The following is a 25,423-nucleotide window of genomic DNA, read 5'->3' as shown; positions in this document are numbered from 1 at the left end:
CACAATGCAGAGGATTAACCCTTTAAGTTCCACAGTGAATATAACAAGCATGCTTTACTGCATATATAGACTGATTTTACTGTTGTGGTTTTAGTAACACTTTAAGAACCTACCTGTGTGACAGATGCAGCAGCAGAAAACTCAGTATCCTTGAGCCCATGGATTTACTAGGTTCAGTGTTACTGAGCTTCAATGAGGACAATGTGTCACCTTAATTGGCCTCATGGGTGGCATGGCTCTGAGAATGGTGATCTTAAGGGTAATGTCAAACTAACAGTTATGCCTTGTACACAGGTTCGAAAATTCCGATGGAAAAGGTCAGATCGGATTATATTGTCGTTAAATCCGATCGTGTGTGGGCTCTAATGGACTTTTTCTGTCGGAAATTCCGATGACTTTTTCCGATCGGAAATTACGATGACTTTTTCCGATCGTTTGTAGAGAATTCCGATTGGACAAAGTGCCACGCATGCTCAGATCAAATTATGAGACCAAAGCTATTGGCTAATAGCCTTCGACGTAGTCCCGTCATCACGTTCCGAAGGATCGGATTTTCCAACAACTTTGTCCGACCGTGTGTATGCAGCACCAGTTTAGAACAAATTCCGTCGGAAAAAATCAGACGGATTTTGTGGTCGGGATGTCCGATCGTGTGTACAAGGCATTAGTCTTAGTAGGTGGCATTCCATTTGAAACGCGGGTGCTTTCTAATGCCGCGTACACAAACGACTGGACTTTCCGGCAGACTAGGTCCGACGTTCTTCCCCAACGAATGGACTTGGCCACACACGAACAGACTAAGTGCGTTCGAAAGTATGTTCGCTTCGAACGTGATGATGTAAAACGGGACTAAAAGAGGATGTTCAATAGCCTGTATCCAATAGCTTCCCTGGTGTCGTATTTGGTCCGTCGGACCAGCATACAGATGAACAGTTTTCCCGATAGAAATTGATTCCATCGGACAGATTTGAAACATGTTCTATTTCTAGGTCCGTTGGATCTTTTTAAACAAAAACGATCAGATTAGCCCACACACGTTCGGATTGTCCGACAGACTTATTCCGTCGGACCTAGTCTGACAGAAAGTCCGGTCCTGTGTACGCGGCATAACATTCATATTATAAATGTATGGATAACCAACATAAAAAAATAAAAAAAAAAGCCATATGATTCATAAAATGTTGGAGAGGGAGTGTGCATACACTTTGTACTGTACAAAACAACTGCTATATTCTCATTTGGATTAAAAACAAGGTTACATTTTAATTAGCGGGGTGATATGAAGGCATTTGTCACACACTACAGAAAAACATTCATATCCATTTGTTCTTTATGCAGTATATACTCATAGCTGGGTGTCTAACACCTTGCCTTTCAGATTAAACAGTTGTAGGATTGGGAAGCTTGATGTGGCTCCGCTCATGAAAGTATTGATGCAGAATCCTAATCTGATGGAAGTCAGGTGCGTCAGTTAGTATGAAATTTTGAACTCGTCTCCCAGGTTAATTTGTGATTGTGGCTATTAAATTGGACCTTTACTAATCACTGGGCTTTTTTTTTTCAGAGAATAGGTGAAGGATCTTCCCCCTTCTGAATCACTTCTTGCCTCTGCCCCTACCCACCTCTGAGCAATATCCCTTGGTTCCACCCCCTACCCACCTCTGAGCAATATCCCTTGGTTCCACCCCCTACCCACCTCTGAGCAATATCCCTTGGTTCCACCCCCTACCCACCTCTGAGCAATATCCCTTGGTTCCACCCCCTACCCACCTCTGAGCAATATCCCTTGGTTCCACCCCCTACCCAACTCTGAGCAATATCCTTTGGTTCCACCCCCTACCTACTTCCCTGTACCACCCCATTTAGAGACTACAGAACCAAGTATCAATTTGTGGTGATAAGTAATTTGTGTGGAAAGAAAAGCAGTACAGTAGATCCCCAGCAGCAATAGACCCTTCCCAGCAACAATAGATTCCCCCAGCAACAACAGACCCCCCCCCCCAGTAACAATGGATCCCAACAACAATAGACCCTGTTAGCAACAACAGATTTCCCAGCATCAGCCGACTCCAGCAGACAGCAACAATAGACCACCCTCAACAGTAGTTCATTTCCAGCAACAATTGACCCCACTAACAACTTAACCGCTTCCCTACCAGCGCACAACGATGTACGTCGGCAGGATGGCACGGACAGGCAAATAGGCGTACAGGTACAATCCTTTGAATTTGCCACCATGCCATTGCATGCGCACCGCCATTGGCGCGCGTGACAGTCGTACCCCCGTGAGTCCAACCGCGGGTTCCGCGGACTCGATCGCCTCGGGGATACCCGCGATCGTCTCATGGGGAGGAAGAACGGGGAGATGCCACGTAAGCAGCATCTCCCCGTTCCGCCTAGCAACAAATGACACTGATCTCTGCTCCCTGTGATTGCAGCAGAGATCAGTGATCTGTAAAACACAGCCACACCCCCCAACACTTAGAAACACGCCCCTAGGACACACTTAACCCCTACACTGCCACCTCCTGGTTAACCCCTTCACTGCCAGTGTCATTTACACAGGAATCAGTGCATTTGAATAACACTGCTGTAAAAATGACAATGGTCCCAAAAATGTGTCAAAAATGTCCAATGTGTCCGCCATGATGTCGCAGTCACAATAAAAATCACTGATCGCCATTACTAGTAAAAAAAAAAATTATTACTAAAAATGCCATAAAACTATCCCCTATTTTGTAAACGCTATAACTTTTGCGCCAACCAATCAATAATCCTTTTTGCAATTTTTTTTTTACCAAACATATGTAGAAGAATACGTATCGGCCTAAACTGAGGAAAAAAATGTTTTTTTTATATATTTTTTGGGGATATTTATTATAGAAAAAAGTAAAAAATAATGTGTTTTTTTCTAAATTGTCGCTCTTTTTTTGTTTATAGCGCAAAAAATTTAAAACGCAAAGGTGATCAAAAACCACAAAAAAAAGCTCTATTTGCGGGAAAAAAGGACATCAATTTTGTTTAGGAGCCACGTCGCACGGCCACGCAATTGTCAGTTAAAGCGACGCAGTGCGGAATCGCAAAAAGTGCTCTGGTCTTAAGCCAGCAAAATGGTCCGGTCTGAAAGTGGTTAAGTCCAACCAACAACAATAGTTTCCCCCACCAGCAACAATAGACCTCCCAGCAGCAATAGACTGCCACGCAAAAATAGATGTCCTCCAGCAACACTAGCTTCCCCAACCTCCAGCAACAATAGACCCCTGCCTCAACTATCCCCACCAGCAACATAAGCCCTCCTCAGCAACAATAATAGACCTCCGCCATGCAAAAATAGATTCACTTTAGGAACAATAGATCCCCCAACAACCAGCATCAATAGACTATTCAGGCCACCCCAGCACCCCTTGCCTTTACATTCAGTGCTAGAGGTGCTAGAACTGTGTTCCCCCGCTGAGAAAAGGCCCTGCCTAATTATAGGTATCGAGACATATCTCATGGCCACTCCAACCTCTGATTACTGAACTGCAATAGTAGCATCATCAGGGGTCTAGAAAGAGGAAGGCTTGTCTGCAGACAGCTTTGCAACAACACAGTGGGGTTCATTTACTAAAAGCAAATAGACTGCACGCTTTGCAAAGTGTAGTTGCCCCAGAGCTTACTAAATTAGGTAAAACTTAACTTTGCAGTACCCAATCATGTGCAAGGAAAAGAAAGAAACATTTTTTGCTTGCATATGACAGGGTACTGAAAGTGAGCAGAGCTTCCCCTCATTTACTAAACTCTGGAGCAACTGCACTTGCAGAGTGCAGTTGCACTTTGCAAAGTGTAAAGTTTATTTTCCTTTAGTAAATCAACCCCAGCATTGTGAAATGGATGAAAACATGGACTAAGCAAAAGAGCAGCTACAGAATGCGTACTGTAAATGTTATATTATTTACAATGCACATTAAATGCATTCTGAATGGCACTCAACACACCTGCCAACAAACTTATTAGCACAATTTTCTGGCAGCACAACTCATGTTCATTTATTGACATGTACATTGGGGTGCCATTCATACTGAATCACACCAACATATTTACCATGCGTTGCTGTGTCTTGCTATAACAGGCGCATTACCACAATTAGATTGTGTGAATAGGCCCCAAGTCTACTTACTGGATGTCACTTGGTCTGTTAAATGTGAAATATGTGTAAAGCTGATCACACAAACAGAAATGATCAAGCAATAAAAATCACATTGTGTGTGGGTACCAACAGTCACAACAGTGGAACTTTGGATATTGGCAGTGCACCCATATGCTGTATTACTATTGATCCCCTATTGTTCTCAGCCTTCCCCAACAGATTTATACAAAAGCTTTATGCCACTAATGTGAAGGAAATATCTACCATAGACTAAGCATGCTACTTTGTTAATTTTGGTGAACCTCAAACAGGTCTGGGACAAGGGGTAGGCAGGAGCCGTGGCAGCCCTGGGCACTGTAGTACCATGTGAGGTGGGGAGGGAGCCGGGGCTACAAGGAGATGGAGGGGGGGGATTTGTGTTTGAAGAGGGAATTTGAGGGGAGGCAGTGTTGTGTTGGGAGCAGTGGCGGCTGGTTCTGGAGGATTTTGGGGGGTGCGGACCAGTCCCTCCAGGTCTGCGCTCACCCTACAGGTGGAACCCTCCAGGGGTCACGGCTCTCCTGGTGCTGTGGCTTCTGTTTTGACCCAGTCTTCTTTCTGGGTTCTGGGTCTTCGGCCTTCCGTCCTGATTGGGAAGCCAAAAGCCGATAGGGAGTGTTGATTCACAGGTATCACAGGGTGGGATGGTTTGGGGTGCAGAGCAGAACAACATGAAACAGGTCAATCGGGGCCTCGGGCTCTGGTCATGTGCTTGTGAGGAGGGTGACCAGCCTGGTAAAGACCTGTTGGTCCAGCGCCCCACACAGTGCATGGCCACACACATGATATTTGATGGTGCAAGCTACGAGAGGGGGATTGTGCAGGCTGGGGGGCATGTGCCACTGGTTGGGAGGGGGGATGGGGGAGGACGATTTGTACTTGGATGGGGGATTTGGGGAGAATTGGTGCTGCAAGAGGTAATTTGAAGTGGGGGAGGGAAGATGTGTACTAAGAGGGGAAATTTTAGGGGTAGAGGATTTGTGCTAGAAGGGGTTATTTATTCTTTTGAAGGGTGGGATTATTTATTCTAAGGGGGAATCAATGCTTAGGTGGTAAGCATGCAGATTAGTGCTCAGTGTTTTTGTGGGGAGACTCATACATCTTGGGGGGGGCAATTTGACATGTTCGCCCAGGGCTCTAGATGACCTTGTCCCGGCACTGACCTCGAATTCAACTGAATACCATGTATAATGGATAAGAATATTAGCAATTGTTCCTCCATTTACAGCTTAAACAGGTAAAATGCAGACCAATCCAGGCATGCAGCAATGACTAAGAATAGAGCAAAACAGTTACACGATACGGGCCAAAGTGTGTGGGCACCATTACATCTGTATGACCTTGTTGGACATTCAAGTCTAAAACCATAGAAATGAGTATAGAATTGCCCCCTCGCCTCTCCTCCATCTCTTCCAGCTGTAACAAGCTCCCTTGGGAGCCATCAGGGAAGCACAAACCATAGCGCAATTAATCAAATCTTGGATTCTGTTGTTGATTTTTAAAGGCATCCTGGTTCAGTGAGCATGTGAGTGCATTCATTTATTTTTTACAGATATTTTAATAAAGTGGTTAATTGAGCTATGCATTGCGCTTCCCTACGTTTGTTTTCCTTGATAAAAGCCATGAACACGTCACTGTGGCACTTTGCAATTGTTCAACCCAAACATCACCCTTGGGTTGAAAAATCAACATAATTTTAAATAAATTATGTCTAAAATATCTTCTATGGATATACTAAAAATTAAAAAGAGATAGCTGGTAGCGGTGGGCATCACAGGATGTTCGTACATGAGGCCCATTAGCAGCTAGAAATGTCAGAATTGATTGGAGTTCATCACTAAGTGTCAAAAAACCCACTTTTTTTTTACAGCATGTGCATGAATCACCTCTCAGAAGATGGCATCTTTGTGTTGCTGGCTTTCCTTAGTTCCTGCACACGTGTTACGCATATCACTGCCTGGTAAGATGGAGCTCTATCTTGTGACAGTATAATATTTAATGATGTACAGCTTAATTCACACAGAATCCTCAGAATTCCTGTAATGCCAGGTACACACGATCGGAATTTTGGTCGGAAAAAAAGCTTTGATGGTTTTCCCGACAGAATTCCGACAGGATTTCGCTCAAGCTGTCTTGCATGCACACGGTCACACCAAATTCCGACCGTCAAGAACGCGGTGACGTACAACACGCACGACGGGACTAGAAAAAGGAAGTTCGATAGTCAGTAGCCAATAGCTTCCATCTTGTAGTTGAATCTGAGCATGCGTGAAATTTTTGCGCTTTGGAATTGCATACACACAATCGTAGTTTCCGATAGAAAGTTTTTCCGCCGGAAAAATTGAGAACATGCTCTCAAATTTTTGCTTCGGCCAGCTAAATTCCGATGGAGCATATACACGGTCCCATTTTCCGATGAAAAGCTCTCATCAGTTTTTTGCTGGCCGAAATTCCGACCGTGTGTACACGGCATAAGTCTTAATGTACACGGGATGTTTTACAACCTCTCCTGAGCGATTTAACTTTTTAAACTGTTTAAAAACAGTTTTGCAGTGTTTACATGCCGCGTTTAGAAGCATTTTTTAAACTAGTCGAAAATGGAAAACGCCTGTAAATGAAACGTGCCTAAATGCGAGCTACCACGTTGCTGTTGCAGGCGTTTGGCGTTTCAAATGACTCTGAACATCTGTCCTAAATGCATTTTTTTGCTTTCCAAAAAACACTTCTAAACGCAACTGCCTAGAGATGACCCCATGTACATGTACTGATAAGATAAGATAGAGGAGAGTTCAGGAGCAGCTAAAAAAAACACCCAACTGCAGCTAAACGTCTGTTTACCGGCAGCAGTGTACATGAGGCCTAACTGAATCAGCTTTAAAAGGAAATAGTATTTTGCACAGAGTACCAGGCAGCCTAAGGCCTCATATACACTGCTGCTGCTAAAACGGACGTTTAGGAGCAGTTGGGCATTTTTTTCAACTGCTCCTGAACTCTGTGATCTTATCAGTACATGTACACAGGGTCGTTTATAGTCGTTTCTAGGCAGTTGAGTTTAGAGGCTTTTCTTTGGAATGCAAAAAATGGGTTCAGGCACTGAGTTTAGAGGCATTTCATGCGCCAAATGCTTACAAACACGGGTAAATGCGGTAATTCGTGTTTAGTTGTATTTCGTTTACAGTCGTTTTTCATTTTTGCCTCATATATATATATATATATATATATATATATATATATATATATATATATATATATATATTTTTTTTTTAACACTTCTAAACGCAAACGCAGCATGTAAATGCAGCAAAACTGATGTTTTAAACATGGGTTACTATCTGTCAGGTTAAATCGTTCAGGAGAGGTTGTAAAAACGTCCCGTGTACATGAAGCCTTATACTCAGGGCCGTCTTTAAGGCAGGGCAAAAGGGGCAGCTGCCCTGGGTCCTGTCATTGTTGGGGGGCCCAAAACAGCTGCCTCATACTTGCCAACTGTACAGGTTTAAATTCCCTTGTCCCTTGAATTTTTATTCCTGTGATGTGTCCCAATATCTCAGTGTGAAGGTCTGTTACTAATGCTGCCCAGCTCTGCCCTATTGTTGTGTGCAGGTGACTCACCTGCAGACCTGTGTTTACATGTAAATAACTGAAATTCGTATGTAAATAGCGGCAGCATTACTAAGTAAATAGCTGCGGCCGGCGGCATTGATATGTAAATAAAGGCGGCATTCCTATGTATATCATGCTCCCCTGCTGTGAGAAGGTGATGTGCTGCAGCCTCTAGCAACTAATCAGTGAGCCATAATGTGTGCTGTAACCTCTAGCAACTAGTCAGTAAGCAGTAATGATATGCTGTAACTGCTGGCAACCAATCGCAATTGCTGCCTAATCTGATACAGTAAACTGATTTTAAGTCTAGCTGCTATTTATTGTATGTCTCAGAGTAGGTGGAGAGGGAAATTGCATGGGGGGGGGGGGGGGGGGCAAGAAAATGTTTGCCCAGGGTCCAATCTATATTAAAGACGGCCCTGCTTATACTGATCCTGGTTGGAGCAGTACAACTCAACAGAAGATTTCATAAGCACAGATGTTGTCTGCGGAGGTGGTATGACTGCAGCAAGCCTTGGGTTTAGCATAGTGGTGAAAGACTGCTCATCCAGAGATGTGTCAGGAGTAGACTGTTATTACAACGCTGATAAAATAAAATGTGACTGCTCAGAAGTCAGAGAAAGATTGTTGCCATTAGAGGTTCAAAACAGCCCACTAATGCAGGTGTCTGTACTTTTTACAAATTCCCTCCAATATTTCTAAGGGTCTATTTATGGGCTGATCCCCCATAAATTTTTGGTGAAGAATTAAGCTGGCCATACATGGATTGAGATTCATCCAGTTCAGCAGGGACCAGACGGATTTTGATCCATATATGGGTAGGCTGGTTGTACACATGTCAATCCATCCATCGACTTGTGTATAACCAGCCTATTAGGTGGTTTCCAAATGATCGGTGCTGCCAGCTGTAGCCAGCAACACTGATCATTGTATTGTGACGGCGTGGAAGGCTTTCCCCATCCACCTTGAATCTGTAGATGGGGGATTTGGCCCATTTTTTTCCTTCAACCCGCAGGTTGTATAAAAATGAATCATGTATGGTAGACTTTAGTCACCTGCCTCTGGTACTCTGCCTGTCCAGCTTTTGAACCTATTGCAGCATATCCAGCCCTGTAATGCTGTGGTTTGAAATGCACATTTCTGGGAAACACGTGTGAGAAAGGAAATCTCAATGACCTTCCAGTAGATGAGTAGATAAAGGAGGTGCAGTTTTCATAGTATGACCCTGCATGTAAGTGCTTTCATAGTAAGGCCCCTCTCACATTCCTGCGTTAGAAATCTTTGGCATGCTGCATCTTATATACGATTTCCAGCAAAATGCACTTTACATAGAGTTTAGTGGTAGCACACGTAAAACATGTCTAAAATGCACATTCAATCCACTGCACTTAAAACATGCAGATATGAATGAGGTCTAAAGCATTACAACCATTGAGGTTTTGATGTGATGGTATTAAAATATCTAACATGCAAAAAGTTGGCAGCAATATTTTTTAGTCCCAGATGGAATGGAACATGAGAAACATAGAAATTATGGCAGGCAATTGTTGGTATATGCAAGACATATACAAATCCAAAGGCTGACTTTTTCCACCAGATCATATCTATAATTAAAATATCACTTTTGGGTAGACTGACCCTTTGACTCCGCTGAACCACCAACTGGAGCCGGCTGCATATCTCTTTACAAATACATGTGTAAATATTTTATCCTTTAGATAAAAGTCTTAAGCCCTGAGAAACAGGGTATTGAACTCCTGAAACTGATTGGCATTTCCTTTTTCTGCAACTAATAAACTTTTTCTGGATCCCAAAAACCACATGGCACTCTCTTCTCTTTTCATTTGAGGACTCTTTTCTAAGGACCCAGTCTCTAGCCGTTGCATATTTCTGAGTTGCCTGTATCCAATAAAAATCTCTACACTTATTTGGCATACTTACCTAAAACAGAGTCCAGCGTCCCACCACCTTGTGACTCTGTAAGAAGGCAGTGCCATGTAAGAGAAGGCTTAGCTCACCAGTCAAATGTGCCAACAAGGCTTTGTTTTTCCAAGTGCTGAGAGTTATGTGCATGGGACCCTGAAACAATTGCATCTTTTAGAGGTGAATAATATAAGCTTCCCAGGCTGGAAGGATTTTTAAGCAGAGCTTAAAATTTTAAATCCTAGTTAACAAGCTAGTTGAAGTTACTGTATAAACTGTATTATATCTCTAAATGTATATATATATATACACACACACACATGTCATATGGCATAAAGCCTCTGTGACACTATAGTGGTACAAAAACATTAGTGTGTTCATCTGATTCATCTCATGACACTGAAAGCACTCGCATCAGCCAGATGGTTTTAACAAATATGCATGTACTGTGCTTATTTAATATCCTTTAAGACTAATAACGAGCTTGGGGAAACGCCAAGAGGAGCTAGGAACCATTGCTTTGACAGAACAGTGGACAGAGATTGTATATTAACAAATCGTTAGTACAGTTAGCAGGTCATCTAGGGACTCTGCAAAGTGCATTAAAATGCAAGGCCTCCCCAAAATGATCATAGGGTGCGTACACTATATATATATATATATATATATATATATATATATATACATACAGTGCCTTGCGAAAGTATTCGGCCCCCTTGAACTTTTCAACCTTTTGCCGCATTTCAGGCTTCAAACATAAAGATATAACATTTTTATTTTTTGTGAAGAATCACCAACAAGTGGGACACAATTGTGAAGTGGAACGAAATCTATTGGATTTTTGAAACTTTTTTAACTAATTAAAAAATGAAAAGTGGGGCGTGCAAAATTATTTGGCCCCCTTGCGTTAATACTTTGTAGAGCCACCTTTTGCTGCGATTACAGCTGCAAGTCGCTTGGGGTATGTCTCTATCAGTTTTGCATATCGAGAGACTGAAATTCTTGCCCATTCTTCCTTGCAAAACAGCTCGAGCTCAGTGAGGTTGGATGGAGAGCGTTTGTGAACAGCAGTTTTCAGCTCTTTCCACAGATTCTCGATTGGATTCAGGTCTGGACTTTGACTTGGCCATTCTAACACCTGGATACGTTTATTTGTGAACCATTCCTTTGTAGATTTTGCTGTATGTTTGGGATCATTGTCTTGTTGGAAGATAAATCTCCATCCCAGTTTCAGGTCTTTTGCAGACTCCAACAGGTTTTCATCCAGAATGGTCCTGTATTTGGCTGCATCCATCTTCCCCTCAATTTTAACCATCTTCCCTGTCCCTGCTGAAGAAAAGCAGGCCCAAACCATGATGCTGCCACCACCATGTTTGACAGTGGGGATGGTGTGTTGAGGGTGATGAGCTGTGTTGCTTTTATGCCAAACATATCGTTTTGCATTGTGGGCAAAAAGTTCGATTTTGGTTTCATCTGACCAGAGCACCTTCTTCCACATGTTTGGTGTGTCTCCCAGGTGGCTTGTGGCAAACTTTAGACAAGACTTTTTATGGATATCTTTGAGAAATGGTTTTCTTCTTGCCACTCTTCCATAAAGGCCAGATTTGTGCAGTGTACGACTGATTGTTGTCCTATGGACAGACTCTCCCACCTCAGCTGTAGTTCTCTGCAGTTCATCCAGAGTGATCATGGGCCTCTTGGCTGCAGCTCTGATCAGTCTTCTCCTTGTCTGAGCTGAAAGTTTAGAGGGACGGCCAGGTCTTTGTAGATTTGCAGTGGTCTGATACTCCTTGCATTTCAAAATGATCGCTTGCACAGTGCTCCTTGGGATGTTTAAAGCTTGGGAAATCTTTTTGTATCCAAATCCAGCTTTAAACTTCTCCACAACAGTATTACGGACCTGCCTGGTGTGTTCCTTGGTCTTCATGATGCTCTCTGCGCTTTCAACAGAACCCTGAGACTATCACAGAGCAGGTGCATTTATACAGAGACTTGATTACACACAGGTGGATTCTATTTATCACCATCAGTCATTTAGGACAACATTGGATCATTCAGAGATCCTCACTGAACTTCTGGAGTGAGTTTGCTGCACTGAAAGTAAAGGGGCCGAATAATTTTGCACGCACCACTTTTCAGTTTTTTATTTGCTAAAAAAGTTGAAATTATCCAATAGATTTCATTCCACTTCACAATTGTGTCCAACTTGTTGGTGATTCTTCACAAAAAATAAAAATTTTATATCTTTATGTTTGAAGCCTGAAATGTGGCAAAAGGTTGAAAAGTTCAAGGGGGCCGAATACTTTCGCAAGGCACTGTATATATATATATATATATATATATATATATATATATATATACACACACACAATACTCTGTCTTCTAGCAAAACAACACTTGAAGTAGTTTGATCTCGGGGAAGGTTACTTCACCATGGGCATAGTACAAAACCTCTGTATTGGCAACAGTGCTTGAAAATCAATCCATATTAAACATTGATGTCTGATATGCTGCAGAGGACCTTAAAAAGCAGGGATCTCTGATGAGGAAAGAACAACCCATTCACATGACTACTTTTTCTATCTAGACCGTCTCCCCTGCCATTACTATTGTGGGCACTCTCACCAAACAATGACAAGGCATGGGAGATGGGAGGGGGTAGGTTAGAGCCTTGGAACCCAGTTGTGATTCCCATCAGTGCCCATTTTTCTGTGTTCTGGCAGCACTGCGGAAATCCCATGCATATGTCTGGGTATGCCAACTACAATGTTAAGCATTTGCTACACATGCTACATACTGTATGTTTGATATGGATACAGATTGACCTAAAGTGGAAGTTCACCCTAGAATTACTCTATGAATATTGAATAGCTATAAAACAAGTGAACCTTGATATATGCATAGAAACATGTTTTACTTCTGTTGCTTCAGGTTTCCAACAATCAGCATTGGAAACTGTGGAGCATTTACCAGCGATGCCATGCATCTTATAGCCTCGCTCAACCTCCCATGCTGTTTACATCGTGTGATTGCAAAGCCTGGCTGAAAAATGCTCTTCTGTGCCCTGATGCTGTCAAGAAGTAGATAGCACAAGGAGGACTGAGTGACACCATGAGTTAAATGATGCATGGATCCGTGAGAATCCACCCTGTCAGGCAGCATGGTGTGATCTTCAGAGCAGTAAGTAGCATGATGAGTACACACAAGCCTGTCAGTTTTATCTAAGTGAGTGAATTCCCTAGCAGTGTGGGGCTGGGTACCTTGCCTTGGAATAGCCATGTGTACTGCTGAATTATTACCTCTGTTGCAGAACTCACAGAGATTTTTGTAAAACTGAATATGCAAAAGTTGTAAATATAGCTAAAGCAGACAATGCAATTGCTATGGGACCCAGGAGCATGGTGGGGTGGGTTTGGGGTGTCCATAGCTGCCTGGGTTCAAAAATAAGTCATGCTGGAAGCAATATCGTTTGGCAAATAAATTAAGGTAAATTGAATGTATATATAGTTTGGGTACCTTTATAACAATGCTATGAAGTAAATAGAGACAGAAAGTAGGGTGGTTTTGGGGGGCGTCCCCTCATAGGTTTTGCAATGGGGTTCCTTCATACAGGCTGTTAAGCCTCATACACACGATCAGACTTTGTACAAACTTTCCCGTAGACTTTTGTACAAAGGGCGTTGGTCGTAAGTTTGTATTGCATACACACGATCTGACTTTATAGGCAACAAAAACGAACGTAGTGACGTTTCAACGTACTGATGACACTTCAAAAGAGGATGTTCAATTACTCCAGCGCCACCTTTGGTCAACTTCTGTATTGTTGTCTGATTTTTTGCATTGGTTCTGAACATGCGTGTTGGTACTTTGTACAAAAGTCCGATGGTTTTCTGTACACACAATCAGACTTTGATCCATTGTATTTATGTTGTCAAAAAGTTTGTCCGTTCGCACAGCCAACAAAAGTCAGATGAAAACCGAAAAAGTTCGTCCAATGGTGCGTACACACGGTCGGATGTTGCTCCAAAACAGCTAATTTGCATGTTTGTTGTCAAAAAGTCCGATCGTGTGTACGGGCCTTTACACTCCTGTAAGTACAGCTGTAACTATGTAGGAAGATTTATGTGTATTAATGAGATTAACATTGTAACTTGGTTTAATCTTAATCAACATTTTTCTTTCTAGTTTAAATCCCACAGAAACTATTCATGTAGCGTTTTCATCTTGTGGAGGCTCTCCGAAGACTATAAGGTAACAGTCAAAAAAAAAAAGACATTGCACATGCAATAACTAGGCATACATCAACAACTATTGCTAATTACTTTAGGGTGAATGGGCCCTAAAACTTTTTTTAGCTAGCATGCCATATAGATGATTTTCTTCAGAACTTTTATGCAGTTAGCAGCATGATAGCTAAGTGTTTAGTAAGGTTGCCTTTCAGTTAATGTTATTTTTTTTCTGGCTCTCTCCTGTCTGTATTGCAGATTAGCTGAATGCAGATTTCAGGCAGAACACATTAAGAAGCTCTGCGGTTTTGTGCAAAGTAGTGATAATTTGACACAGTTGAAGTGAGTATCTAATTTTCCATTCCTTCTGCTACAAAATACTTTCCTTCTCTTCTAAAGATGCTGTTTAAGTTTTTTTTTCACTCTGCTTTTGATGTCCTCAAGCAGTTTCTCTCAACCCTTTTTACCCCAGAGGAACCCCTAAAATAATTTTCAGGTCTCAAGGAACCCTTACTAAAAAACAATTCATTGGGGGCCTATGGAAAAAAATTCCCCTTACATCGGTGGTCAGTAGGAAGAATACAATCCTTAATTTAAGTGGTGGTCAGAATGCCACCATTACAGATATCTAAAAGGATAAATTGGTGTCATGCTGTTGGCTTTCTCAAGTAATGTTGGTGCAGGAACTATGCAGGGACCATCATATTGGAGAACAAACAACCACAGCTCAAAAAAACCCTAGTAACCTCTGAAGGAATGATAGAGTTCCCTGAACCCTGGTTGAGAATGTTCATCTTAAAGTATATCTGTAATCAAATGTTTTTTTTTTTCGTTTTGAATAGGGAAGGGTCAGAACCTCTGTCAGGTTTTATTTCTATTCAGGGCTTTATTGAATAGATTTTCTCTAACTTCCTGTTATGGGGACAACCTTTTTACCAGATGGGAAATGTGGGAAAATTTGCAACAGGAAAAAGCATGTTTACATCTGTGTGTTTTGCTGTTGGAGAATTTAATTTAATTCCTGCTTAGTGAAAGGGTTATCTCCAGCACAGGACGTGAATGGGATCTCCCTAACTGAGCCGCAGATAGCAGGCATTTTAACTCTTCTCCATGCTATTCTGCTATTCAGAGCTAAATAAAAAATGTCTATATATATATAAATATAATTTGAATTTTTGTGTATATTTTTTCTTTTTATTGTCCAGTACCAATATCCAAATCAATATTTATGTTTTTTGCTTTAAGATTGAAGAACAATAACATTTCTGTGCAAGGTGTAAATGATGTTTTATTGGCTATGTCCCAAATGTCTCATGAGTCTAAAATAAGGTACGTTAAGAAATTGTTTGAGATTTAAATGCTGTGGGAATTATTTACTATGTTTACTTTGTTAAGTGCATGTTTATTTCAAAAAGGGAATGCTTTCTTAGTTTAAGGAATAGAGTGCATTTGCGTTCACTTCCATCATCCAATCATAGGCAAGCAAAAATCTTGTGTTTATTTTTCCTCGCATATAGTTAGGTATTTAGTTTTATATTTATTTACTAAGTGAGCATGAACTTAGCATATTCCTACTTTAGTAAATCAGCCAAAGTATATCAGGTCTGGACAGATTCCCACAACCTAAAAGGTTGCATTTACTGCCTTATATTTTTGATATTTTGTTGATTCATGTGTGCCTCCTTCAGTGACCTACTGGCTGATTATTATTCCATAATTATTCCATATTCTTAATTCATTTGTTTTTGTTTTTTTGTAATTATATGGCATTATTGGCTATACTTCCATGCTTACTGTACATATTATGCAAATATTGCACAGATCAAATGCTAAAATGTTCATATCATGGTTTAATATGGGGCACTAAAAAGGTAAAATGAATTGATCATCTATGTTCCAAAAATTCATGACGTCTTTTTGTAAAAGTAGTCCAAATGTAAATCACATTTTACTTTAACTTTTAATATATATTGGGAGAAAATTGGTGATGTCGCGTACACACGATCGGAATTCTCGTCGGAAAAAGCTCTGATGGTTTTCCCGACGGAATTCCGACAGAATTCCGCTCAAGCTGTCTTGCCTAAACACGGTCACACCAAATTCCGATCGTTTAGAACGCGGTGACGTACAACTCGTACGACGGGACTAGAAAAAGGAAGTTCAATAGCCAGTAGCCAATAGCTTCTGTCTCGTAGTTGAAAAGCATGCGTGATTTTTGGCGTGTCAGAATTGTATACACACGATCGGAATTTCCGATAGAAAGTTTTTCCGTCTGGAAAATTGAGAACACGCTATCAATTTTTGGCTGGTGGAAATTCGGACAGTTAAATTCCGATAGAGCATACACACGGTCGCATTTTCCGATGAAAAGCTCTCATGAGAGTTTATCACTAATAGCTATCCTTACAATAGAATGTTTAATCAGCAAACTTGCTGAATGATAGTGATAAGGATAGAAAAAAAAGTTACAAAACAAACCAGCTAATAATTGTATTATATAACAATCAATGTAATCAGGCCCATAGGCTTCCACTGCGATAAGAGGAGCAAAATATCCAACATCTGTACTGCGCTACTGAGCCCGCTGTGTCCTCATACATTTATGATTATAATCTATACATAGAATAAAGGATTCTTACCTTTATAACTAAAGGCAAAGCATTTTTTTTTTCATTTTAGATGGTTTTGTAGGGAGGTAAACCCCCCCATCCTCCAACTACCCTCTGTCTTCCCTACACCCATTTTTCGTAGTGCCAACACACCATCTAACACTTTCAATTTTCAGTCCCCTTTTCCCCCTCAATCCTCCTGTACCCCTGTCTTTTCACCTCACCCACCTTCTATCGGTATGAACCTCACATTGTCTAACTCTACTACCTCCTATCCCTCCCCCATTGCCTTTTCTTATATCAACCTGCCCACCTTTAATGAACCGCCTGACTTCCTGACCCACAACCATATTTTTCAGACACTCTAATGAGCTATCAGAGTACACTACCTGCCAGTAGCTACCTATGTCACATGGACACTATAGACCCTAAAAATAAAACAAGACAATACATAAGAAGAAGAGAAGGCGGCTGGCTTAGGACAGGCTAACCCACTGCTGAAATTCGCTCAGTGCCGGCTTAGGCCCAGGCAAATGTGAGTGTTATTTTATACGTACATACTTTGTATGCCACATTTTTAACATTAAAGTGGTATTAAAGCAGTGGTCCCCAACCTTTTTGGCACCGGGGACCGGCTGCGTGGAAGAAAATTGTGCCAAGGCCCGGCGAGGGACTGGGGGTGATGTACGCACACGCTTGGGGGGGGGTTAAGCAAATTTTTCCGGCAATTTATCGGGCAATAGCTGGTGTTCGGCTGTTGGTACTTCAATCATCATGGCACCGTGGTTGGTATGGTGTCAGAATGATTGAAGTGCATTTTTTCTTATATTACATTGTAATATAAATGAAATAGTTCAAGCCCTGAGTGTGTCACTTTCCATGTCGCCTGCCACCAGATGAGAAATGCCACTTGTCACGCTGCCTTCCACCAGTTGAGGAATGCCACTTGCCACATCACCCTCCAGTGCCACCAGATGAGGATTGTCACTGCATTGGCGACACTGGTTCAGTGGTCTTTCTTAAATGAGGGCAGGAGAGCAGAGATGCAGGGCGGGCAATGAGAGATGATGTAATCTCTCTGCTCCCCGCCGCACCTCCGACATTCTGTATGATGTGAGGGCGGAAGAGCGGTGATGCTAGGCGGGCGGAGAGAGATGTCATCTCTGCTTGCCAGCCCACTTCTCTTATTCGCCCGCCCGCTTTCCTCTCTGATCCACCGGTGCCTTACAGCCTGCCGCGGCCCGGCTGAAAAGACGCTATGGCCCGGTAGTGGGCCGCGGACCGGGGGTTGATGACCCCTGTATTAAAGTCTTGTTTTTCTTTTTCTTTTAAAATAACAAACATGTTATACTTACCTAAAACAAAATAGGGAAAAGGACTTGCGAGCAACCAGAGATAGTTAAAATCTCTCTCTCTCTCTCTCTCTCTCTCTCTCTCTCTCTCTCTCTCTCTCTCTATATATATATATATATATATATATATATATATATATATATATATATTTAGTATTTCACAAAAGTGAGTACACCCCTCACATTTTTGTAAATATTTTATTATATTTTTTTATGTGACAAAACTGAAGAAATGACACTTTCCTACAATGTAAAGTAGTGAGTGTACAACTTGTATAACAGTGTAAATTTGCTGTCCCCCTAAAATAACTCAACACACAGCCAATAATGTCTACACCGCTGGCAACAAAAGTAAGTACACCCCTAAGTGAAAATGTCCAAATTGGGCCCAAAGTGTCAATGTTTTGTGTGGCCACCATTATTTTCCAGCACTGCCTTAACCCTCTTGGGCATGGAGTTCACCAGAGCTTCACAGGTTGCCACTGGAGTCCTCTTCCACCCCTCCATGACGACATCACGGAGCTGGTGGATGTTAGAGACCTTGTGCTCCTCCACTTTCTGTTTGAGGATGCCCCTCAGATGCTCAATAGGGTTTAGGTCTGAAGACATGCTTGGCCAGTCCATCACCTTAACCCTCAGCTTCTTTAGCAAGGCAGTGGTCATCTTGGAGTTGGGCATGTTGAAATACTGCCCTGTGGCCCAGTCTCTGAAGGGAGGGGATCATGCTCTGCTTCAGTATGTCAAAGTACATGTTGGCATTTATGATGAATTGTAGCTCCCCAGTGTCGGCAGCACTCATGCCGCCCCAGACCACAGACCATGACACTCCCACTACCATGCTTCACTGTAGGCAAGACACACTTGTCTTTGTACTCCTCACATGGTTCCCGCCACACACGCTTGACACCATCTGTATCAAATAAGTTTATCTTGGTCTCATCAGAGCACAGGACATGGTTCCAGTAATCCATGTCCTTAGTCTGCTTGTCTTCAGCAAACTGTTTGCGGGCTTTCTTGTGCATCATCTTTAGAAGAGGCTTCCTTCTGGGATGACAGCCATGCAGACCAGTTTAATGCAGTGTGTAGCGTATGACACCCCCCCAGTCGGTTGGTAGCACTTACCTCATCAGGGGGATTGTGGAAGATACATCATCCCTGTGTTGATACGCATTGGGATAGTTTAGGAAGCAGCTTCATTGTACAACAAGCAGCTGCAGACGAATATATGGATATAAAGCCTCATTGGAATTTATTAAGTTCTGCCTGATACGGAGTGGTACGCTATAAGCACCTTAAATGTGTGAGTACCCTGGATAAATTACTTTTAATAAATTTGTTTTTTAAACGATAAAGCACTATGTAGTTTATCTTTCATATATGCACTGAGGATAATTCAAGCCCAGAGGCGGTTCAACAGCGTTGCTAGTCCAAACTTAACTGTGCAGTGATACGCCCTGAGGTGAGGATAATCACAAAGGGGGGAGCATGAGATTGCTGACACTTTGGATAAGTTTGAAGCACCATCACAAGGATTCAACTTATTCAAATTACTTTAAGGACATTTATTGATTGACTTAAATTATCGAGCACTCAAGCACACTTAAGGGGGTGAATGCTATATATAAGTGTATTTATTTTTGGTTTGCATTGTTAGCACCTCAGCAGTTTATTATTATTATTATGCATTATCCAAGTTTGGATCTATATTAAGCACTGGATAAAATACATTGTATAGGTTTATTTCAGAGTATAACATGGCACATTGGTTTAATTAAATGTTATACTTACCTGCTTTGTACAATGGTTTTGCATAGTCTGGACTCTAATCTTCTCGGGTTCCCTGCCGGCAGTTCTGGCCCCTCTCTCCTGCTGGGTGCCTCCGCAGCAAGCAGCTTGCTGTGGGGTACCCAAGTAGGTGCACTCCCAAGCCACAGCTCTGTGTGTTCATTCATACACAAAGCTACAGCTCGGCCCCGCTCCCTCTGTCTCCTGATTGGCTCACTGGCTGTGATTCACAGCTATGGAAGCCAATGGCTCCCGTTGCTGCCAAAAGCCAATCAGGATTGCAAGAGCCAAAGCTCTTGTGGACACTGCTGGATCGAGAGGGACTTTAGTTAAGTATTAGGGGTTGCGGGGGGGCGCTGCTGGACACAGAAGGTTTTTTACCTTTATGAATAAAATACATGAAGATAAAAAAAAACGTGTGCCTTTACAACCACTTTACCTGGTTGCGCTATGGAAGTGTTTCTGACAAAGTGTTTATAACAAAAGCACAGACTGACCCGCACAGTGTTTGAGTCAAAGCATCTGGTGAGTGTCATTGTACTAGAGGGGAGGTTGTGGAATCACAGGAGAGCACGGTTTTGAACAGCACTACCTTTTGCATGATTAAGAGTGGAGCACAGTTTGAGGTTTCTGGATATACCATTATCAACACTGTTGGAATTAGGGACATATGTTGGATTGCTATATGGACATTTTGGTGTTTATATTTTGGTGTGTAATATATGTTTCTTTTTTGGTAATTAAAAATTGGTGATTTTGACTTTTTATGACACATTTGCACTGGGGATAATAAATTATATCTACACATACACTTTTATATTCCGTTTTTACACTTGTGTTTATAACACTGGTATATTCATGGTTTTGCAGCAGGGGTATCACTATTGACACAGATACATATTTGGCGCAGTGATTTTAGTTAATAGAATATATAACTCTGAAGCTGATTCTCACATTCTCATATTGTCCAGTATTATTATCATTGCATATATTATTACCATTTCCTTTGCAACATATGTTGTAATTATATTTGAAAAACCTGTCATAAATTCTTCAAAGCTGTAAATAATATTGTTATGGAAAAAAAATGCCATCAATATATTTCTACCATCTGTGTCTCATTATGGAGACTTCCCTTCAATTCTCGTCCTGTAGACCCATCTGGAAGTGAGAGGATATCTTTACAATGTGAGGGATATCCCCTCTTAGCCCTTGTACACACGGTCGGACATTCCGACAACCAAATCCGTCGGATTTTGTCTGAAACTGTTGCATACACACGGTTGGACAAAGTTGTCGGAAAATGTGATCGTTCAGAACGTGGTGACGTTATTTCATTACGACGGGACTACGTTCAGGCTAGTAGCCAATAGCTTTGGTGTAGGAATTAGATCTGAGCATGCGTGGCACTTTGTCTGATCGGAATTCTCTACATATGATCGGACAAGGTCCAATCGGATCATGTTGTCGTAAAATTTTATAGCCAAGCTGGAAAACTTGATCCGTCGGATATTCCAACGGAAACAGTGCGATGGAGCCAACACACGGTCGGATTATCCGACAACATGGTCCGATTGGACATTTTCCGTCGGAATGTCCGACCGTGTGTACAAGGGCTTAGACAGTTGTCACAAGGACAAATAGTGACAATGGTGATCAGGACAATTAGAGCAACCACCAGTACACCCCTGACAGTGGTTCTAATCCCACCAAATAATATCAAATTGTAACAAAGTGTTGCCTTTAGAAATGCTTTAAAAAAATTACAAATTTGTTATTGATCACATTAATTTATATGCCTTTAAAAAGATTATCGATGCAATTTCATTTTATTTCAGCTAGAATGTGAAAAAGGACTATATGTAAAGTGTTACTTATCTATGCAGCTCAGAGCTGATCCAAAGCTATTTTTTTGTTGGTCTCATCCTTTCATTTTTCATCACCATCCACTTAAAATAAAATTGAAAGTGTCAGTAAAAGAGTTTAAAGAGTTCCTGTCTGCATCAAACCTTTCACCCATGATTTCAATGCTGACCCCCACAGCAATATTTCTAAAGCCATATTTCTAAGAAATGTTGTCTTTTATTTGAAGCTGAATAATCTACTTATCTTTGTGTAAGGTCCAGTAGGGGAACCTGAAATCGACTACTACCTTAATTTTACATCATTTAATTGACCCCATTGCCTCTTAGAAGGACAGATTGTGCATCTAATGTGATCTGTAGATAAGTAACTGACGATAAACAGATTTAATCGAATAGTCATGTGCTTTCAGTATTGAAGAACTTTGGATGGAAGGAGAGGATTTCAATTCACTTGTCCTGCAAATTACACAAAACCTCACACATATGAAAACGTTAAGGTAAGTTCAAGTTAGCCTCCACCCCATATTTAAATGCTTATTTAAAAAAAATTAAAAATACATTCAAAACAGACTTATGTCTAATCTGCACAATATTACTATATCAAAATGCACTATCTTTATAGCTTACTGTCATGGTTATGCAGTAATCTTTCTCTGTCAGCTTACCTCTCCTCATGTGTTCAGACTCACCTGGCTGTTTTTATAACCTCTCCTCTAAGCATGGCTCCACCCCAGGCCCTATCAGGGAACGCTATATTAACCTGTGCACTGCAAGCCAGTGGTGCTGATCAACCATTGTGTATTCATTGTGTGTTTGGCTTCCTGTTTCCTGCTCTTCGTTTGTCTCTGTTACCGACCTTATCATCTTCTCGACTATTCCTGTCTGCTCGTGACCCTGACCCTTTGGTGTGCCCCCGACTATCCCTGTTTGCCTGTGACCCTGAACCTTTGGCGTGTACTCTGTTGTTGCTATCTGCTAGTTGCCCTGACCTCTGCCTAATCCCTTTACTATCCTTATTGTTCCAGCCTGCTGCTTCCTTCTCCTGTAGTCTACCATGAGCTGTGAGACCCTAGGGCCCACGACCTGGAGCCAAACTGCAGTGCAGTCCATCCTCACAACTAGAGGCTCTGGTGAACATCTGCTGGCTCTTAGACTCTGCGCCCTGGGGAATCTATGCTCTAGCTCCCACTGAGATGTGCGTTAGTGATCCAGTAGACCTGCTTCTTGAACCTCCCTGGGTTCTATCCGCAGTAGTCAGTCTTAGGGTCCACTATCTTAGCGGTGCACTTCTGACTGCACAGAGTGCATCTGTCACCTGGTCTCAGGTGACCTGACACTTACATTGTGCAACTGGGGTTTAAATCCAATGGGTGAAAACAAGACTAGCATTTTCAGCGACCAGGTACTATAGTGGGATCAAAATGCACCCCTGTACATAACCAAGGCTTGCAACACCCAGGGATCAGTAATGTTTATGTACTGGCATTAATGTTAAGCATCAGTAATTTTTCCCAAAGCTTAAAATATTTACATTTTTACAAAACATTTACCTTTTCTTTAACAAGAACTATTTCTTTGCACATGCAAGGGAAAGCAACAGGTCCACATAACTCCCTAATTCCCCAGCTTCTCATACTTTCCTTCCTCTTTCATTCTGTTAACCCATTTTAAGCGATGACAGGATACCCCATATAAGCTTTAAGTCACTATGAGACTGTGTTTGTAAAACTTTGCAGCTTTTTTTAAGTGGAATTCAAAACCTTTTTTCATAATCTTGGGTAGATTCAGGAAGGATTAAGACTCCTGATCAAATTTTTTGCTTGCTGTACCCATCAGAAAGTTTCTTCTTTACTTTCTGTTTGATCATTGGATAGGAAATTGGGGGACTCACTCAAGTGAGTAAGAGAATAATTCCTTATTATTATATGTAGGGTTGGGTTGGTAACGTTTAGTGCTTTTGTCCATTTTTTAAATGGAAACAATAACGGTTTTATATTTTATTTCATTTATTTTAATTGATATTAAAATTGTTCTAAACTGTTTTTGTATTAATTTTACTTAATACGAAAAATGTACATACAGTACCTTGCAAAAGTATTCACCTCCCTTGACTTTTTACCTATTTTGTTACATTACAGCTTTTAGTTCAATGTTTTATTAATCTGAATTATATGCGATGGATCAGAACACAATAGTCTAAGTTGGTAAAGTAAAATTAGAAAAATATTTACATAAAACAATTTTTCAGAAATAAAAAACTGATAATTGGCATGTGTGTATGTATTCAACCCCCTTGTTATGTGAAGCCCATAAAAGGCTCTGCTGCAACCAATTACCTTCAGAAGTCACATAATTAGGGAAATTATGTCCACCTGTGTGCAATCTAAGTGTCACATGATCTGTCATTACACATGCACACCTTTTTGAAAGGCCCCAGAGGCTGCAATACCTAAGCAAGAGGCACCACTAACCAAACACTGCCAAGACGACCAAGCAACTCTCCAAACAAGTAGGGGACAATGTTGTTGACAAGTAGTCAGGGTTAGGTTATAAAAAAATATCCAAATCTTTGACGATCCCTAGGAGCAACATCAAATTTACCATAACCAAATGGAAAGAATATGTCACAACAGCAAACCTGCCAAGAGACGGCCGCATACCAAAACTCACGGACCGGGCAAGGAGGGCATTAATCAGAGAGGCAGCAAAGAGACCTAAGGTAACACTGGAGGAGCTGCAGAGTTCCAGAGCAGAGACTGGAGTATCTGTACATAGGATGACAATAAGCCGTATGCTCCATAGAGTTGGGCTTTATGGCAGAGTGGCCAGAAGAAAGCCATTACTTTCAACAAAAAACAAAATGGCACGTTTTAAGTTTGCGAAAAGGCATGTGGGAGACTACCAAAATGTATGGAGGAAGGTGCTCTGGTCTGATGAGGCTAAAATTTACATTTTTGGCTATCCAAAAAAACGCTATTTCTGGAGCAAAACCAACCCATCACATCACCCAAAGAACACCATCCCCACAGTGAAACATGGCAGTGGCAGCATCATGCTGTGGGGATGTTTTTCAGCAGACGGGACTGGGAAACTGGTCTGAGTTGAGGGAAAGATGGATGGTGCTAAATACAGGGATATTCTTGAGCAAAACCTGTACCATTCTGTGTGTGATTTGAGGCTAGGACGGAGGTTCACCTTCCAGCAGGACAATGATCCCAAACACACTGCTAAAGAAACACTTGCGTGGTTTAAGTGGAAAAATGTAAATGTGTTGGAATGGCCTAGTCAAAGCCCAGACCTCAATCCAATATAAAATCTGTGGTCAGATTTAAAGCTTGCTGTTTACAAGTGCAAACCATTCATCTTGAAGGAGCTAGAGTAGTTTTGCAAGGTGGAATGAACAAAAATCCCAGTGGTAAGATGTGACAAAAGTGGCTCTACAAAATATTGACTTTAGGGGGTTGAATAGTTATACACATTTACTTTTTCTGTTATTTTGTCCTATTTGTTCTTTGCTTCACAATAAGAAAACATCTTCAAAGTTGTGGGCATGTTTTGTAAATTAAATTATGCAAATCCTCAAACAATCCATGTTAATTCCAGGTTGTGAGGCAACAAAACGTGAAAAATGCCAAGGTGAATACTTTTGCAAGGCACTGTATATACAAATAAAATTGAATAAATAACAAAGGAATTCCAGAGCCTTTTTGACATGCTGGCTGTCACTGAAACCTTGGATGTAGCGAACAATCCAATAAGGAATGAGCCCTTGTACTGATACTTTCACTTGTATATAAACTTCAGCTTGAGCTGTTGAGTTCTATATAATTTTTTTATTCCTGACCATGACAATAAAAAAAGGAATACATTCCTTTTAATCCTGCTTGTGTTC

General features: G+C 41.4%; 1 protein-coding gene across 2 annotated transcripts in view; it reads left to right on the top strand.

Moving 5' to 3' along the window:
* Nucleotides 1-25,423, top strand: part of NLRC5 (NLR family CARD domain containing 5) — a 286,405-nt gene that overhangs the window by 150,346 nt on the left and 110,636 nt on the right. For both annotated transcript variants that reach the window (XM_077454771.1, XM_077454764.1), the window contains 6 exons: nt 1,379-1,462; nt 6,039-6,128; nt 13,880-13,945; nt 14,179-14,262; nt 15,166-15,249; nt 21,942-22,028. In XM_077454771.1, the coding sequence (XP_077310897.1) occupies nt 1,379-1,462; nt 6,039-6,128; nt 13,880-13,945; nt 14,179-14,262; nt 15,166-15,249; nt 21,942-22,028 (495 nt within the window). The remainder of the gene's footprint in view (nt 1-1,378; nt 1,463-6,038; nt 6,129-13,879; nt 13,946-14,178; nt 14,263-15,165; nt 15,250-21,941; nt 22,029-25,423) is intronic.

This window comes from Lithobates pipiens, unplaced genomic scaffold (assembly GCF_037356315.1).
Source record: "Lithobates pipiens isolate NorthernLeopardFrog02 unplaced genomic scaffold, aLitPip1_a1.2 Scaffold_10, whole genome shotgun sequence".
NCBI lineage: Eukaryota > Metazoa > Chordata > Amphibia > Anura > Ranidae > Lithobates > Lithobates pipiens.
The sequence above is the reverse complement of the archived record's forward strand: the minus strand, read 5'-3'. Positions and strand labels throughout refer to the sequence as shown.